This window comes from Myxocyprinus asiaticus, chromosome 16, assembly GCF_019703515.2.
Source record: "Myxocyprinus asiaticus isolate MX2 ecotype Aquarium Trade chromosome 16, UBuf_Myxa_2, whole genome shotgun sequence".
Taxonomy (NCBI): domain Eukaryota; kingdom Metazoa; phylum Chordata; class Actinopteri; order Cypriniformes; family Catostomidae; genus Myxocyprinus; species Myxocyprinus asiaticus.
The window spans coordinates 10,971,035-10,989,968 of record NC_059359.1 but is presented as its reverse complement, the minus strand read 5'-3'; the positions used below and the strand labels follow the sequence as shown (position 1 = coordinate 10,989,968).

The 18,934-nt window shown below is 39.7% G+C and overlaps 1 protein-coding gene across 1 annotated transcript in view; it reads right to left on the bottom strand.

The window, feature by feature from the left end:
- The window catches only part of LOC127453773 (neural-cadherin-like), a 218,122-nt gene that overhangs the window by 90,808 nt on the left and 108,380 nt on the right, over nucleotides 1–18,934 (bottom strand). Inside the window, exons 2-4 of the mRNA XM_051720463.1 lie at nucleotides 8,161–8,349; nucleotides 1,994–2,219; nucleotides 730–934 (exon numbers count right to left, since the gene is read on the bottom strand). Coding sequence (XP_051576423.1) covers nucleotides 730–934; nucleotides 1,994–2,219; nucleotides 8,161–8,349 — 620 coding nt within the window. The remainder of the gene's footprint in view (nucleotides 1–729; nucleotides 935–1,993; nucleotides 2,220–8,160; nucleotides 8,350–18,934) is intronic.

Here is an 18,934-nt window from a genome sequence, read left to right as displayed (position 1 = left end):
TCTCTCTTCTCTTCTAGTCTCATCTCATTTCTTCTAGTTTTGTTTTCTCTCATTTAATCTCTTCTAGTTTTGTCTAATCTATTTTCTTCTCTTCTTCGCTCTTCTAGTCTCATCTCATTTCTTCTAGTTTTGTTCTGTCTCATCTCATTTTGTTGTCTCTTCTCTTCTCTTCTCTTCTCTTCTCTTCTCTTCTCTTCTCATTTCATCTCATCTAGTCTCTTTTCTGCATGTCTCCTCTTGTCTAATTTTATCTTTTGTTGTCTTGCCTTCTCTTGCCTCCTCTTATTTTCTCATACATTTTTTCCCTCTCATCCTCTGTCCTCATCTTGTTTCGTATCTTCGTTCTAGCCTTCCCTATAAGAAGAGTCATCTTCACAGATGGTGTAATCATTTGGCAGGGGGCAGTGACTCTGACAAGTGTCTAAAATGAGTGTGTGTGTGTGACTGGTGCTGGCACAAGCACTGTTTCACATCATTGTTTCTCAGCCAAGTCCATCAAGGGGACTCAATTAATGTGGAGGACTTTTGCCAAACAAAGAAGATCAACATGGAACAACAACAGTGTGAGCAACACACATACGTACACACACAGTTGGATGCATTTACCCCTTTAATAACAGCAACATGATGGGTGAAAATATATCAAACATTTGCCACCTGCCTTTGGCTTTGTCACATCACTTCAGCTAACACACACACACACACACACATTGTAAAGTATGTGTGTACCTCTGCCATGTTGCTTAGCCCTGTGTCTGGTTCGGATGCTCTGACTTGCAGGTGGTGCAGATGTTGCCCACTCTCATAGTCCACAGTGCGCGTCAGACTGAGGGCGCCATTCTCCTGATTTATGCTGAAAAGGTTTCCTGGGTTCACCAACAGCATATAGGACAACATCTTCTTTTGGAATGAGATAGCCTGGACCAATGCCACCCTATAGACAAACACATAGACACATAGGAACTAGAATGGCTTTCAGAGGGAAACTATATCTCTGTTCCAAAACCCAGTAAGCTGCCTATCTAGACATCATTTTAAGGCATCATAGACAAGATCCTCAAATTTAAGGCCAAATTTTTATCCTTCAAAGAGAAGAAAACCTCAGAATGCTGTGGGACAAGCTAAGTGAAAATCATCCAAGATGGCAAAAGAGTCGAGCAATGAGCAAAAGCAGTTCACTCTAATTAAAATTTGACTGTTTTAGACAATATTTCGTGTGCCATGTATTTTTGTGCTTCAGAGTATCGCCATTTTATCTTAGTAAAAGTTAATGTCTATTAACTCTATTAGAATATTTTTTGAATCTAGTCTCCCATGTGCTTCATGTAAGGAGTGCAATTTGTGTGCCTACTATGTCGAGTGGTCCAAACAGGTCACTTATGAGGTTTGATTTATGAGGATGTTGCCTTAAAAGGCAGCTGTCTATGTAGGCAGTAGACAGATCACAAGGTTTTGGAGCACAGCTATTGTCTCTCTACACTTACAAATGGGAAATAATATCTCTGACATATCTCAGTGGTTCTTTGTGGCTCTCTTCCTATGTCATCTTTCCCTTCCACACGCTCTCTCAATTTATTATGTCTCTCTTTCTCCCTCCGTCTATGATTAGCTGTCCTCTTCTCCTTCACACAGATTATTATGCTCTGTTCTGTGCCAGTGCCCAGAGGGGGAATTCAGACACAGCTCTTCATGTGTATCCAGAAGTTTCTTTTAATAAATATTTGAATTTGAACATGCTTTCAAATTCAGAGCCTAGGGATACCAATGATGCATCTGTGTTCCCCTTCTCTGCCACAATCCCCTCTATTCCCTCTTTCCCCCCTCTCTCAACCTCCACTCTTCCTACGAGCCAATTTTTAATGCAACAGATAACACATAATGCTTGAGAGTTGGCCACATTCACACGATCCCTCCTTTTCCCTCTAATAAGCAGCAAATTTTGAATCTTCTTACACACAAACACGCCCACTAACACACAGCTTCCAGTACTCACGCTTGGCCCACCCCAGTGCTCTCCGGAACGTAGATGGTGTAGGTGGTGTTGATGAACTGAGGGGGCCGGAAGCCGGCCAGTATGAACACGGAGGCATGTGGACCCTTCCTGCCCTGCGAGTCCACGGTCTGTACAGTCAGGGTGTACTCCTTACTGGGTGTCAGTGGTCGCCCTGTGGTTTTCAATTCTCCTGTGGTTCGGTCTACTTCAAATGAATCTTCGCCACCTGTCACAAAATAATGAACAATTTAATGTTATAATAACTTAAAATGTATGCAAGTTTTGTAAAGTCAGGTACACACTGTGCAAAATTTTCTTTCCTTTACAATTGTTGCTTGTCTGATTGTATGATATGACCCCAGTAAAGGTATCTTATGTAAAAGCCAAGGCAAAATGACATCACTGGTCTTAAATGCCAAATTGTATCCTTATTGGCACAAGCAAAATTGAAATGGTACCGCATAAACCCAAGCAAGCCCTTGCACAAATATTGGCAATGTTTTACCTGAAAAAAAATAATAAATAAGTGGGAGTTTGGAGTCTGTCGTGGCTGGACAAAAAAGGGAATCTGTGCTCATTCTTCAGAGCAAACTTGTAATAAGAATGAAAGTACGATCAAAACGCAAAGGGAGCAACATGTTCACACAGGAAGTCGGCATGTTGTTTCCGAGAGTTCGGGTATCTTTCGATCGGCCACATTATGCCGACTCACTGACAAGTGCTATTTGCTATCAGGGATTTTTGCATCGGCTCCAGCGTGTTTACCTTCCCCTGTGGTGTGACCTGAATGGAAGTGCTCCCATGTTCTCCTTGAATTTATTAAGATGAGCATCAAGGATATGGACTTTGAGGGATTTCAGAGGTGGAGCTGAGGAGAGAAACCCATACTACCCCAACCAAAAAGACCTCAATGACTTGATTAGAGATCTTGGTCTCACCAAGTCCAATGCCAAGCTTTTGACGTCTAGGCTTAAGCAGTGGAATTTGTTGGATGAAAGTGTGCAAGTCGCAGATCAGAGAAAGCATCAGCAACCTTTTTCCAGCTTCTTCTTCACCCGTCAAGATGGGCTCTGCTTCTGCCACAATGTGACCAGTCTGTTCGAGGCAATAGGAGTCGCCTGTAACCAGAATGAGTGGTGCCTCTTCATTGACAGCTCATCCAGGAGTCTCAAAGCCGTGCTGCTCCATAATGGTAACAAGTACCCGTCTCTTCCCCTGGCTCACTCGGTGCACCTCAAAGAGGATTACAACAGCATCAAGACCTTGCTGGATGCCTTAAAGTATGATGAGTATGGCTGGGAGGTCATAGGAGACTTCAAAATGGTGGCATGCCTGATGGGACTCCAAGGCGGTTTTACCAAGTTTCCCTGCTATCTTTGCCTTTGGGACAGCAGGGACACCAAGGTGCACTATTACAGGTGGTACTGGCCACAGCGGACCGAGTTCTCTGTGGGGAGGAACAACATCAAGTGGGAGCCACAAGTGGACCCCCGGAAGGTGCTGATGCCACCAATGCACATCAAATTGGGCCTTATGAAACAATTAGTCAAAGCTCTAGATAAGGAGTTGGCAGCCGTCAAGTACCTTCAAGACTTCTTCCCTAAGCTGTCTGAGGCAAAGGTAAAAGCCGGTGTCTTCATCAGACCACAGAAAAAGAAGATCCTGGAGTGCAATGAATTCCCCAAGAAGCTCACTAGTAAGGAGAAACCGGCTTGGAACAGCTTTGTCGCAGTGGTTCGGGGCTTCCTGGGCAATCACAAGGCCGAAAACTATGTGGAGCTGGTTGAGACTCTGGTGCACAATGGGCTGTAGGATGTCCCTCAAAGTCCATATCCTTGTTGCTCATCCTGATAAATTCAAGGAGAACATGGGAGCGTACTCGTAGGAGCAAGGCGAGTGCTTTTCTATACTTTTGAGGCATAAGCAATTAGGAAATAACACTTACTACCCAGTAACAAAAATTGTGTTACATAGTGTAATCAGTGACGAGTGTGATTTGGAGGTTGCTTTTTTCCCCTCTAACATTACATATTTATTATACTGATCTAGTGTTTGGGTTAGGGGGTACAGTTTATAAAATATGCATTCCTCTTCACTGTATTACAGCCTGTACAGCTTAAAACAACTCTCTTTACAACTCCTTTTTGGTGCCCCTCTGTGGACATTTCACCCAGAAAATGGAGCTCATCAGTGCCTATATGCCTTACAACACATACCGTTTTGGCCACTGGGGGCAGTGTTTCAAATTTTGGTAAGCACAGATCATAAAGCACTTTGGTAAGCACTTTCATCACATTCCTAGTGGGTCATAAGTTTACATACAATTTGTTAGTATTTGGTAGCATTGCCTTTAAATTGTTTAACTTGGGTCAAACATTTTGGGTAGCCTTCCACAAGCTTCTCACTATAAGTTGCTGGACTTTTGGCTCATTCCTCCAGACAGAACTGGTGTAACTGAGTCAGGTTTGTAGGCCTCCTTGCTCACAAATGCTTTTTCAGTTCTGCCCACAAATTTTGAATCAGATTGAGGTCAGGGCTTTGTAATGGCCACTCCAGTACCTTGACTTTGTTGTCCTTAAGCCATTTTGCCACAACTTTGGAGGTACGCTTGGGTTCATTGTCCATTTGGAAGACCCATTTGCGATTGAGCTTTAACTTCATAGCTGATGTCTTGAGATGTTGCTTCAATATATCCACATAATTTTCCTTCCTTATGATGCCATCTATTTTGAGAAATACACCAGTCCCTCCGGCAACAAAGTACCCCCACAACATGATGCTGCCACCCCCATGCTTCACAGTTGGGATGGTACTCTTCGGCTTGCATGCCTCACCCTTTTTCCTCCAAACATAACGATAGTCAATGTGGCCAAAAAGTTCAATTTTTGTTTCATCAGACCAGAGGAAATTTCTCCAGAAAGTAAGATCTTTGTCCCCATGTGAACTTGCAAACTGTAGTCTGGCTTTTTTATGGTGGTTTTGGAGCATTGACTTCTTCCTTGCTGAGCAACCTTTCAGGTTATGTCGATAGAGGACTCATTTTACTGTGGATATAGATACTTGTCTACCTGTGTTGATTTGCACTTTTTGCAACAAACTACGTTCATCTCTAGGAGACAGAATGCATCTCCATCCTGAGCGGTATGATGGCTGCATGGTCCCATGGTGTTATACTTGCATACTATTGTTTGTACAGATGAACGTGGTACCTTAAGCCATTTGGAAATTGCTCCCAATGATGAACCAGACTTGTGGAGGTCCACAAAAAAAATTTCTGAGGTCTTAGCTGATTTCTTTTGATTTTCCCATGATGTCAAGCAAAGAGGCTCTGCGTTTGAAGGTAGGCCTTAAAATACATCCACAGGTACAACTCCAATTTACTCCAATCACCCAATTAGCCTATCAGAAGCTAAATGGCTAATTGCCTAAAGGCTTGTCATCATTTTCTGGAATTTTCCAAGCTGCTTAAAGGCACAGTTAAATTAGTGAATGTAAACTTCTGACCCACTGGAATTGTGATATAGTCAATTAAAAGTGAAACAATCTGTCTGTAAACAATTGTTGGAAAATTACTCATGTCATGCACAAAGTAGATGTCCTAAACGACTTGCCAAAACTATAGTTTGCTAATATGAAATCTGTGGAGTGGTTAAAAATGAGTTTTAAGAACTTCAACCTAAGTGTATGTAAACTCCTGACTTCAACTGTAAACATTTTTAACGGAATGACACTCTCTCTCTTTTAAACAAACAAACAAACAAACAAACACACACACCCACACATCGATTGCTGTGATCCCCTTTGTTTTTCATTTTGATCACTGTCAGGACTTCTGAGAAGACTAAGATTCATTGTAAAAGCAATTATTCATCTATCAGTGACGCATGCCACACCAAGTGCTCAAAAACTGGCGAATTTGCCAGTGAAATTAATCTTGTACATTTCCTGAAATGTTACGCAAAATCGTGGCCACAATTGTGCAGTATGCACCAGGCTTAATAGTAGATTAAATTACAGATTCTCTTTGAAATAATGAATTTTGGCATGTGTGTGATTTGCATACATCGCCTAGAAACTGTAGTGACACTTGTTTTTAATCACAAATTAAAAGCGCAACTATTGTAAAGTTTAGCCCAAAGTGCAAGAGCATTACAAAGACAAAGTCACAAAAGCCTTGGAGTGTTTTAATACACATTAGGGGTGAGGAACCCTTCTACCAGCTGTGGTTCAGTGCATCTGTGTGTGAGCGGGCAATATGCTCCCCTCTGTTCCTTCTTCAGGACAATAGCAAGACAAGAGCTCATTTTAACCACTGTCCCCTTGAGCATGTCCCTTTGGAGAGGAAGAAGAGGAGGTGGATGAAGACCACAGCTGCTGAGGTGGAGCAGATCTCCCAGCTGCACCCGCACTGCCCCGTCCTTTTGCAAAAAAAGTTCAGTTGTCAATGAATAATCTATATTATATAATATTCTATATAAAGTGTGTTTCTTCAACTTTTGTCTCTTTTAGCACTGTGGACATCTAGAACGTGTCTTGTTAAAAAACACTCTTATTAGTTGTTGTTTTTTTTGTTTGTTTTTTGTCTACTAACAGTAAATCTGAAGGACAGATAAAAAAAACCTGGACGAAGAACATTCTAGGTAACAGCATCTAATGCAGGAGTTAATAAACTGACAGTAATATCACTTGAGACAGAATATTTATGGTAGAGTTCAAATTCTTTTTGACCTGTGAAATAATTTTGTAATGTCACAACATATTAGATGATGAATGACTAGCCATTATTAGAGGTTATGATGTCTTATAGGAACAATAAAAGCAGAGCTACACACCTGTTCTAACCATCCATGTACATATCACTCACACACACACCATTCAAACAGCATAAGAGATCAAAGCAACATGTTTAAAGCACATTTGGTCTATTTGCTTATGATTAATTAGATGTGTGAATCCCACAGTTCATGTTGGAGTGAAGCATATTTAAAATTCTTCTAAACTTTGTTGGTCGCTGTGCAGTCATGAAATCACTTTAACTATGGAAACAGCATGGATTAGATAAATGAATTGGTGTTATTCTATTTCTATTACAGACTTAACCAATTGGCTGTTATAAAAGGCACACAGACATCAATGCTACATCTATTCACTGCAATAGCAAAACAGTGCGTCAACAATCTATCATTTCATATTAAGTTTCTTCTTGTTAGAACTTCAACATTTAAACTCGTTTTGTAATTTATTGTAGAACTTCTCATTATGGTGATTCCAGTATATTCCCAAACCTTTCAGCTGAAACCTCATCTGCTTAATTTGAGATTGTCACAGAAAGCATAACATAAATATGCAATGTGTGAACATTGGCTGAGCTTAACTATGAAATCAGTCTGAATGAATGATGGTTGAACGTCCTTTCTAATTATTCCTATCCTTTGACAAGTTTAATTTTAAAACCACCATCAAAGGAAATCCAAGATATTAACATCTTAATACTGTAGGCCTCTTTTGGAAACGTTTACACCTGATATTAACATCCATCTCGGGTGATCTGACCACAAGTGGAAAGGTGTAAGTGGTTCCCAAAACCATCCCATTGAAAAATTTGGAAAAGCCCTTACATATACAAGAACAAGACTTCACAGAACATTTTGGTATGTCTGACATCACCATCCAGTGACACATATCATGTGAAGCATGCACATTTGCTATTACAATTATTTATTTTTTTATTTGGGAGCAACAGCTTATCAACTTTTCGTAGTTTATCAACATACAACATTTTGATGTAAGTGATGTATGTAGTCACAAATCAGAGACCCTCCCCTTGAAAAAAATCTGACTGCAAGTTGTCACACAAGATGTATTAGAGACGTTAATACCAGATGTAAACCGGGCCTTAGTTATGTTTCCCTTTACCTGACTCTCTCTTGCAAAGCTGAGCTAAATGTCCAAATAATATAAAAAGTAATTTTTGATGGTGAGCACTTTGTGTCAGTAACTTTTAAGTTTCTAGATTAAATAACGTGGTGTGCCAGCATTATTGATCATGTAGGGCAGAGTTTTAACTGTCGGCATGATTGTATTGACAGTTATGTGTCAATTTCTGGGATTGCAGGCAGCAGGTCACACAGAATGACTGTTGGTCAGAGGCTCTGCCCATCACTCACCGTCCACCAATAAGAAGTGAGCTGTTCCCACTGAGCCATCACCACTTCGGGCCACAAGCTTGTAGACCACATAACCAGGACCAGTGTCAGGGCCCACGGCTGCCAGGTAGGGGTAAGGGAACATGGCCCACTGCAGATGTGAGAGGTTGGGGAGAGTCAGAGTAAGCCTGCACAAGTACCATTCATCACCTACAGAGAGAGAAAAGATAAATATGTTTAGAATTCATAGAGTTCATGTTTAGTGGTGCTGTGTGTTCCTCAGGCTCCCCTCCATCTCTGATCTACTTCCTGTTCCGGTTGCTGCCGGCATGCTGCACAAGTGTTTGTATTTTGCTAGCCTGCTTAGCGTTGCTTTTTCTTACTCTTATACGTTCATTGTTTTATCCTTTATCATTTTACCATGTGCTTTGGGTTTTTCCACTTTTCAACTGTTTCAACTGCTTATATTTTACCGCGTGCACCTGTTTTCTTTTCTGCTTGTCTACATCTCGCATCTCGACTGCGCGCATTCATTTTCTCCACTGTGTTTTACAAAGATTATTGCATCAATCTCAAACATCTACTGATCAGGAACCACATCGATATCAAATCGTCACCGCTCAAGAACAACCATAACAACAACAACAACAATTAAGGTAAGTTATGGCATCCACCCAATAAAATTGGAACTATGCAATCAACTGTCGCAGCACCTCAGAAAACAGTGTCTCATAATTTTCCTCAAGAGCAACTTCAATCCTTCGCTGTCATAGGTCATGAAGAGCTAACAAAACTTATCAAAAAATCAAAAGCCACAACATGTATGTTAGATTCAATACCAACTAAGCTCTTAAAAGAGGTATTCCCTGTCATCTCAGAACCTCCTCTTAATATTATTAACTCCTTGCTATCCTTTAGGACATGTCCCAAGAAACTTTAAAATGGCAGTTATCAAACCGCTTATTAAGAAGCCACAGCTTGATCCAGGAGAACTGGCTAATTACAGACCAATTTCAAATCTACCATTTATGTCGAAAATACTAGAAAAGGTAGTGCCCTCCCAACTATGTTCATTTCTACAGAGAAATGGTAAATATGAACAATTTCAGTCAAGATTTAGGCCCCATCACAGTACAGAGACTGCACTTATCAGAGTTACAAATGACTTACTCTTGTCATCTGATCGTGGCTGCATTTCTCTTCTAGTGCTTTTACATCTTAGTGCTGCCTTCGACACGATAGATCATGACATTCTCTTGAATAGGCTGGAGAATTATGTTGGCATTAGTGGACTTGCATTAGCATGGTTTAAGTCCTATTTATCAAACTGCTACCACTTTATATGTGTAAACGGTGAATTGTCAGATCAAACAAAAGTTAAGTATGAAGTGCCACAGGGATCAGTTTTAGGGCCTCTGCTTTTCTCCTTATACATGCTTCCCCTGGGAGATATTATCAGGAATCATGGAATGAGTTTCCACTGTTATGCCGACAGTACCCAACTTTATATTTCTTCTAAACCCAACGAAAATTCACAATTCTCCAACTTAGCAGAGTGTATCAATGAAATCAAAGATTGGATGGCCAGAAATTTCCTTCTACTTAATTCCGACAAAACAGAGGTACTAATTATTGGACCAAAAGCCTCTAAAAATAAGCAGCTAAAATATAATTTGACTATCGATGGATGTACTGTTATGTCATCTTCTACAGCGAAGAACTTGGGTGTTATATTTGATACCAATCTGTCCTTTGAAAATCAAATTTCCAATGTTTGTACAACAGCATTCTTCCACCTCAGAAATATTGCTAAGTTACTAATGTTAAACCATGACCTGCACTGCACATAAATAACTAATATTGGCATTATATTCATGCTGGTTAGCCAGAGGGGAACTGGCCTCCACAGTGAGCCTGGTTTCTCCCAAGGTTATTTTTCTTCATTAACCAACATCTTATGGAGTTTTGTGTTCCTTGCCACAGTTGCCTACAGCTTGCTTACAGGGGTTCTAAATACAATTATTATTTAATTATTTAATTTTTATACACAGTTTACAATCATATTTAATCAAACAACACAATGATCACTCTAAGACTTTATAGATATTACAGTTTCATTTTTTTGTTAATGGATGATTTTCTGTAAAGCTGCTTTGAAACCATGTGTGTTATGAAAAGCGCTATACAAATAAAAATGACTTGACTTGATAAGAAACAGTCAAACTTAAAAAAGCATATCAGCAAATTGAAAACCAAATCATTTAAAAATTAAATTTTAAAAGGACAACCAGAAAACATTCTATTTCATTCCATTTTTTTAGTGGTGCTTGCTAAGGCGATCATCAAATCAAATCAAATCCCTTTATTGTCACTCAACCATATACACAAGTGCAACAGTGGGTGAAAGTCTTGGGTGCGGTTCCAAGCAACATAGCAGTATGACAATTACAATAAACATCTGATTTACACATAACACAGTTTACACATGGTTTTAGACCTCAAGAATGAACTTGTTTGTTTACATGTAAACTCTACAGGGTAAGCTACCTTTTAATTTGAATTTCAAGAAGTATACTCAGTTTGGGATTTAATCCTACATAAGGTGTGTGGCCTCTTTTCGATTAAATTTTGCCAATTTCATCATCTTCAGCAGACATTTGACTCCACTGAAAGACTTTCTTGTGACACTTAACACTCAGCTCAGTAAGTGGCGGTAATGCACCATAAACTGGATTGCCAACCGTCAATACACGTCACAAGAAGAAGGAACACTTTCTTGCTTGTAACAGCGCTATGGATCATGAAAAAACATTTAACTAAATAGTACATAAATAAACAGCAATGGTGTTGATGTCGGAGTTGTTGTTGTGTTCAATCAATAGCTGTATTGCATTGTCAGTGCTGTGCTGCTTGATGCACAATGATATCATATTAGCCGGATAGCTAGCTAGCGGCTACAGAGCCTCACTACTGATTTACACAGAGCTCTTCTGGTTTCCATGTAAGCAGGGCTATGTAGCCGCTAGCCAGCTAATACTTCCTAACCAGCTGATATCATGACTGTGATTCAATTAGCTAGTTGTGTGTATAACTTTGCCAAACTGCCTGCGTTTTTATCGACAAACCTGATCCGGTCATCTAGATGTAGAACTTAGGCAAAATATGGAAAATTACTCAAAAGTATAGCAATGATTTTTTTTTTTTTTATAAATATTGATATCATTTAATCACCAAGCCCTACTAGCAACTATCCAGAACACCCTAGCAACCACATAGCAATGCATTAAAAACACAGATACAGAGAGGTTAAAAATGAAAACCATCAATCTTTATATCAGCAGATGAGCGACTGACCCATCCAACAGTAGGTCCTGATGAGAACATATTGAGGCCTATCCTCTAACCCTCTCACAATACTCTTCTTTTTCTCTTTCATTGTCTTTCTTTTATGAAGGACACTGATAATGATGTTCATAATCTCATCTATCTACTCTACCTTAAAAAAACACATATTTCAGTTCATGGTGTCACGTTTATAGCCCCTCAAATCACATCGTCTAATTTCGACACCAGCGAAAAGAGCAGGAGGTATACAGAAAGCCTTCAGCCACCCTGAGTTCAGTGCCACCTCTCGGCTTCAGAGTGTCATTCAGCCCGAGGATGCTTGCTACCAGAAAGAAATGACATTTCTGTAGAGCACGTCATCTCTGACTTTCCCTGTAGATCCTGAGGAAGTCTGCTGTCAGAGAGACGATTCACTCCCTCAGACAGCCTCTGAAGATCAGATGGAGAAACAAATGACTTAACATAACAGAAATATCTTTTTTTGGGGTGGAGGGTTGAGGTTTGTGATCTCTTTTCGCTGTTGTTTGTTTGTCTCCAGACTTGCACCGTGTTGTTTTTGACATCTCACGCAACAGTGAGACAACAGCGAAAATAAGAAGAAACTTCACTTCTAAGTGCCTCGTCAAGGGGGAACATACTACAGTTACCCTCACTTCCTGTCTTTTCATAGCCACGCTTTGGAGGACGCCAAGAGAGACTGATCGAAGGAGATGCAAGGAAAAGACAAAAGAGACAACAAGAATGTAAGAAAGCAAAAGATACAATGGTTGGTGGTTTGGGTATCAGTGAAACTCTTGCTTCATTGTTTCCACGTGTCTATTTTGTATCAGGATTTGAAGCAATCATGAAGAGAACCCATGCAAATGATGGACTGGAGCTCATGTTGTACTTGTGTTTCCATTTATAAGCCAACAGCAGAAAGTCAAATAGATAAAACCATGTGGATTTTTTTTCTGACCACGGCAATACCAGCATGGCAAAACAACAGACCGACAAAATCCTGCAGATCTTTGCACACGCTAAAGTAAAATCTGAAGTGACATTCTCTATGCAAATACATGTAAATTCTGTCAAAGTTTTTGTTGGTGTAATCAAATTCTGTGGTTGTCCATTTGCCGCTGTTGATTCACTGACGTTTGATGATAATGCAGATAAATTATCAGTGGTCTAGATGACTGAACCTAACATGATGTATGCTAAGTATATGCATAAATGTATTTTAATGAGGGGATGATGGCTTTAGCAATGCTCAGTACAACAAGCAACAGAATGGTAATGTCTTATTGAATTGGTAAGGCAAGCACACTGAGGGTTAGGGGTTTGAACAAACTCCTAACTCCAAGTATTAAACTTTGGCGCTTAACTCATCCTGCACCGTTTGTGCTACAGACATCAGTGTTACCTCAAACTGTGCAATTGAGAATAGGTGTGCTATTTGTTTTCTAAACAATCAGACTTTCATTTCATAGTTTTCACCTGGATGATAAAATGGGCGAAAAAATCCTTTAGACTTACATTGAAGGAGGGACCCAAGCCATATTTAGGGATCAGAATATCATAGGCTCTGTTTACACCTGGTATGTGGCCAGTCAAGACTCATTGCCATTTACACCTGTTTGTAATATGTGTCTCTTTTGACAACCTTCGTTTAGATTTCGAGGGGAGCTTCTCTGATTTTATGACAACATACATTAATCACTACGTCAGTGTATTACAGCATGATAATAATGCAAAAAATTTATAAGAAGAAAAAAAATGCGAAAGAATCGGCACAACAGTTCATTTAGCAAGTTCTCATAATGTAATAGTTGAAGCGGAACATTCAGGATTAGTGCCATATTCAGATTCATAACTATTTTCAGCTGAGGGCACTATTTTGCTACTCTTGTGTTTGACAACTGTGAGAAGGTGATGGTCACAATGCTATCTTTGATGGGAAGGTGTTTTGGAAAGAGGGGGTGTGTCTAATTTTTTGGCTCAGTCTCGTGGAAGTTCCAGAACGGCTCAAATTTCTTACAGCACCTCTAATGTAACTTCTTCCATGTGTCTGATGTCAACATGCTACGATACAGATGAGGAATATTACACCCGATAATCAGTTAGCGCATTGGTTGATTGAGAGGTTAGTGGGTGGTGCTTCCCTGCTGTTGGAACATTCAAATGCTAGAGCGTTTACACTACAAGCCCACTGTGGTCATATGTGTTTTCAACCTCATTGTGGACAAATGTCAAAATCTCAAATGTTTTCACCCTGTTTACACCTGTCTTTAATGTCTTCCTGTTTAAAATGGATCACCAAAAATGCATCTTAATATCAGGGTTTAACGAGGCCATAGATACTTGCGGACGGGCTCTTATGACATAGGCCAGTAAGCAACCACGTTGAAAACACAAAAAAAGCACCCTAGCAACCACATGGCAATGCACTAAAAACCACTCTAAATTGGCCTGAAAACAACCCACAACACTGTAGTATCGTTGCTGGAACTTTTGTATGCGAAAGCACAACTCACATTTTCTTCAGAAAATATAACACCTATTTGAATCGTGTAGCTTTAATGCAGACTATTGTAGAGAGGTGAAAATGGTTATTAAATCTCCAAGTTTTTTTTTAACTGGGTCTGACAGAAGCACCTGAATAGACTTGCATCTCAGAATGGGGGTGGTATTGAGTTTTTTTTAGCCAAATGAGGGTTGGCAGGCGAAGCAAAGGTGGGTGAATTCCTGTAGCATGAGAGGGCAGACGGACACCTCTGATGTGTCTGGTACTGTTTGTAATCTCCAGGGGGTCCAAGTTCTTTGTGCCACTGTAGACCCCCATTAGAAGCGACCTTTCCTACCTTACATGGAGCTCTGTACACAGCCCACCACTGGAGTGCCCTAAAGACCAAACAGATGTGGATCAAACTCCAGCAGCTAACACCCACACCTAAAAGAGGCTAATTGGCCGCAGGCTCAGTCAACAAACCTCCAACCGGGAGAGAGGGCAGTTCAAGGAATGTTGAGGAATCCTGGCGATGCTTCCAACAAAGACCTCTCAACCTTACTCCTCCAAAACTGCTATCACAGCCACATCCTGATGAGAGATGAACACCCCTCAGATAGGGAGAATGAGAGAGGGAGCAAAGCGCCTCTCAAAGAGGGTTAAAATAACTGCCTTTCAACAATGATGAAAATAACAAGGCCATCTGGGAATGGAAGGATGAGTCTTTATCCTTTCCATGACTGGGCATCTTGCTCTTCGTTTTGAAAGAACAAAGCAGAATCAAACTGTGATCACTTTCTATGCAGAAATACAACTAAACAATTCATCAATCTCTTAACCATCATAGTTTTTGAATCAGATAATGTGCAAAAAAAAAAAAAAGCCAAAGAGAAAGCACAATGGCCTTCACGCTTTGTTTATGCCCCACTAATCCAAGCTAAGCCTGGATGACTGTGCAGCACAGCACAGGATATAATATTCCCCATGTATAAATAGCTAGTGAATATCAATACAGAAGATGTCACGGATTGTAGAACAGAGAAAAAAGGAGGATAAAAATGGCGCGCACACTGTTTGTGTTATGTTTTTGCCCCTAATTCGGTCTTTGCCGACAGAGGAAAATTAGATTCCATTCAAAGAGACTTGTATGGTCGTCAGCCGCATCGAACATGTGTTGCGCTTTTCTTTTGTTTGTGTTTTTGTCTGTGTCTAAAAAGCAACTCAAAAGCACCGGAAGATGGGGAAAACAAGACTGAGAACTGAGAAGATTTGAAGTTTTAAATCAATGCTGAATCACCATCAACACAAGGAACAAATTACATTTTGTAGCAAAAATGTTGCTCTTTAAAAAACTCATGAGACTTGGAGTTCTCGATTATGATTCATTTTGGATAGCATAGCTCACATAATTAGATTTTGGAAGAATTGATTTGAGAAATGTTTATTCAGTTTGTGACATTGTTGAGATCTCCTTTGAAACTCCAGACGAGACACATGGAGAGCAAATTGAGACTTTTGCTTTAGTCTTCTGCTTCTGCTTCTTTTGACTGAGAAAAGACCCCAGTAGCTACTTAAATTTGCTCTCCATTTAATGTCATTGTTGGCATTTGTGAGTTTTTGTTCCTACCGATGGATATAATCAGGGCCTCAGCTCCCTATAGGCAGATTATGCAGTCTGCATAGGGCACCAACCCCCTAGGAGGGCACCAAAAAGTCCACCGTCTGCCCTTTCCCACACGTTATACGTTATCCAAGGACCTGATAGCATTCGCAGTACCCTCTACCCATCAGACAAACGCTTGCTTTACTGTCTTGAAATGTGCATGACATCTGTGGTCAGTTTGGGAAGGACTACATCTGGACCAAACCAAAGACCCTGAGAAGAAGACAAATGTGTGTCTCTCTCTTCACTCTAAGACTGTCCTGATGGCATGTCCCTGAAGGAGCTCTGTCTCCACACCTGATACCTCTCTACAAGATCACCTAAATGGATGATCTGGAATTGCACATCCACGCTTAGCACGGACAAAGCTTGCAGATGTCTCGGTGAATGACAGCATAGGCCAAGTTGTCATGGAGACTGGTATGGTGCAGGTGTCCCTCTGAGTCAAGTCTCCGCTTTGCAGGGTTAAGTCTTTGTGACATCCAAACAGCACGCTGGCGAGCTCGCATAATTGCCTTGTCCTTGCTGGGCTTGCAGAAGCAGTTTTCGCGATGCGGTCTAAAAAGAGAGCTCTTTTCATGCTCACTTAAACACTCAACGATGTATTTCTCATTGTTGTTCTGATGACATGCTTTTCCAGGGTGTAATTAAGTTTTCAAATCAGGGCCTTTGTCTTTCATGCTCTCTCCCTTTCTGTCTCTGTCACCCTCACTCATGAATTGCACATTGAAATTCCTCTGGGTGTACTGTCTTATAAAGAGTGAGAGATACAGGAAAAGAAAACTGATTTTTAACATTCCTTTTTGTTTCAATTACAGCTATCTACATCAAACATCAGTAAGTCTATTGAGCTTTAAAATTAACATGCAAAGCATAGCTCAGATAATTTAGTCTTGGAAGAATCTGATGAGAAATGTTGTCCCTGCTGAAAAGATCAGTTTACCTGGTTTATGCTGGTTAGTGATGGTTTGGTGCTGGTCTATCTGGTAAACCAGGATAGCCATGGTTTTCACCAGCAAAAACTTACTGGCAAAGCTGGTTGACCAGCATGGTCTTTCTGATGAAGCTGGTTAAACTAGTTTAAATGCCTGGTGAAGACACCAGCACATCAGCATCCTACGCTGGGGGACCAGCACCCAAAACACAACATAAGCTGGTGACTAGCAATGCTGGTCTTCTCAGCAGGAGGAGTTCATATTGAAATCTCTGACAATGGATTGCAGATTTTGGTATCTTGGCAAATTTGAGCACAGTTTGAAACTGTTGTTGTTGAGATTTCTTCTGAAACAGTAGAGGTGACACGTGAGATTACTGGGAGAAAAATATTTTGTTTCTCTGGAGAAAAATCTGAGAAGCACTTTATTTAGAAGACTTAATTTAATCTCACTGCTTTCTAGGAGAAACAATTGAGATATTAGAGAGATGTCATCTGTGATGGTTTTTGCCTATGTAAAAACAGCCACAGCAGAGACAGAGAAAAAGTGATGAAGAGAGAAAAGAGAGGAAGAGCTGAAGGTGAGTGACATGTTTCATGCTGAGCAGGGTGAAAAGGCTTCAACTCCCTGAACCAAACATCACAACACACACTCACACACACAAAAAGGGAGACAGCACGGCTGTTAGTATAGGTGTGTAAATGTGCATACTAATCTGTAGGTATTCACAGAGGCATAGTGTGAGAGAGACAGGGCCTCATTATTGAAGTACTGTGCATGAGTGTGTGTATTTGTAGACTTTGGGGGCTGTTCTGGCCTGACCAAAGCACAACGCATCCTTATTAATGAACTTGTGTTCTGCCCCACTTTTAGAGTCATACCACACACACTCACATGCACAGAGCACAACAATTTCTTCCTGGCACAACACACATACACATTTACCATAATGCTTTCTGTCATTCTAAACCTACACAAACACACATGTGCATCTGCACTCCTTTAAATTTATTGAAGTTTATTTGAATAAACAGATCTACACAGATTTAAACATAGATTGATGTTGAACAGCTACATTCTTGAGGCCTTTGAACCAAAGACTAGTACTTATTAGAATTTAGCAGAAGAAAATTACTCAACATCCAGTCTTTACCCAACTTTATGTTTATCAGCATTGTCAACCAGCTTATCATTTACATTTTTTTTTTTTTTTGTAACGATCTTATAGACAGCATCTAAACCAGGCTAGCTCCCATCCACAAATGTCAACATGATTTTCAAATCAATCCAAAACCATTACACAGTGTCATGACAACCAGTTTCAATGCAACAAGTTTCCCACAATATGACATTTGTATAAATGTTCCATTGCTTTGGTGTAATCTGATTACAAAGTAATCTGTTACTGTAATCCATTTTCTTTTTCATGTAGTGTAACATTACAATTTCAATCCTTGTTATCAGATTACAGTTACTTACTTTCAAGGAAATAAATTACTTTAGGCACATTAATTGGATTACACATATTTCTAAAATAGTATTATTTATGTATAATACATTAAAAGGGGTATTTACACTTGGTCACATCATGCATTTTTGATGATCGGATAGCTACAGTATCTGTGTAAATGCCATCCATGACGGATATGAGACGGATATAATGAGTGCTGGGTAGATTACTTCTGAATTGTAATCTGGTATTGATTACAAATTACATGACTAAAATTTTATTCTGTAACATAATCTCTTGGATTACATGTTGTAGGTAATCTAATATGATGGCTTTTGGATTACTTCTGAATTTATTCTTGTTTATCTAATGTCACACGCACTTGAGAAGGATAGCTTGTACAATTTTGACAGTTGCTTAAATGCATTAAAGAAAACTTAATAAATAGATAAAAATATGAAAATTGATATGATTTTATTTTATGTTTTATTCGCTATTTGTCTATTTCTGAGTTAAAAAGGCACTTAAAATGTTCTTACTCCAGCAATTTTGGAATTACAGACACCATCGATGTGTGGTAACAGATTAGATCTCAACAGATCTCAAATGTGGTTGTGACTTCATCACAGTGGTCAAAAGCAAAAACACATTCATGTACATTTTTGAAACCACAAAATGTACATTTCGCTAATTACAAAAGCAATTTGTGAAATTAAAACTAACTTCACCACACTAATGCAATCCGTTTGGCATTTATGTGTGAATTACCACTCCATTTTCAGTGTAATTATGGCTGGTGGTTAATATCAGGTCTATGTATGCAATTCCACCCAAATATATATAAACTATAGGCTGATTTAGAATTAGAATATTTAAAAAGAAGAATAATTACAGGGATTAATAAATTATGAACAATT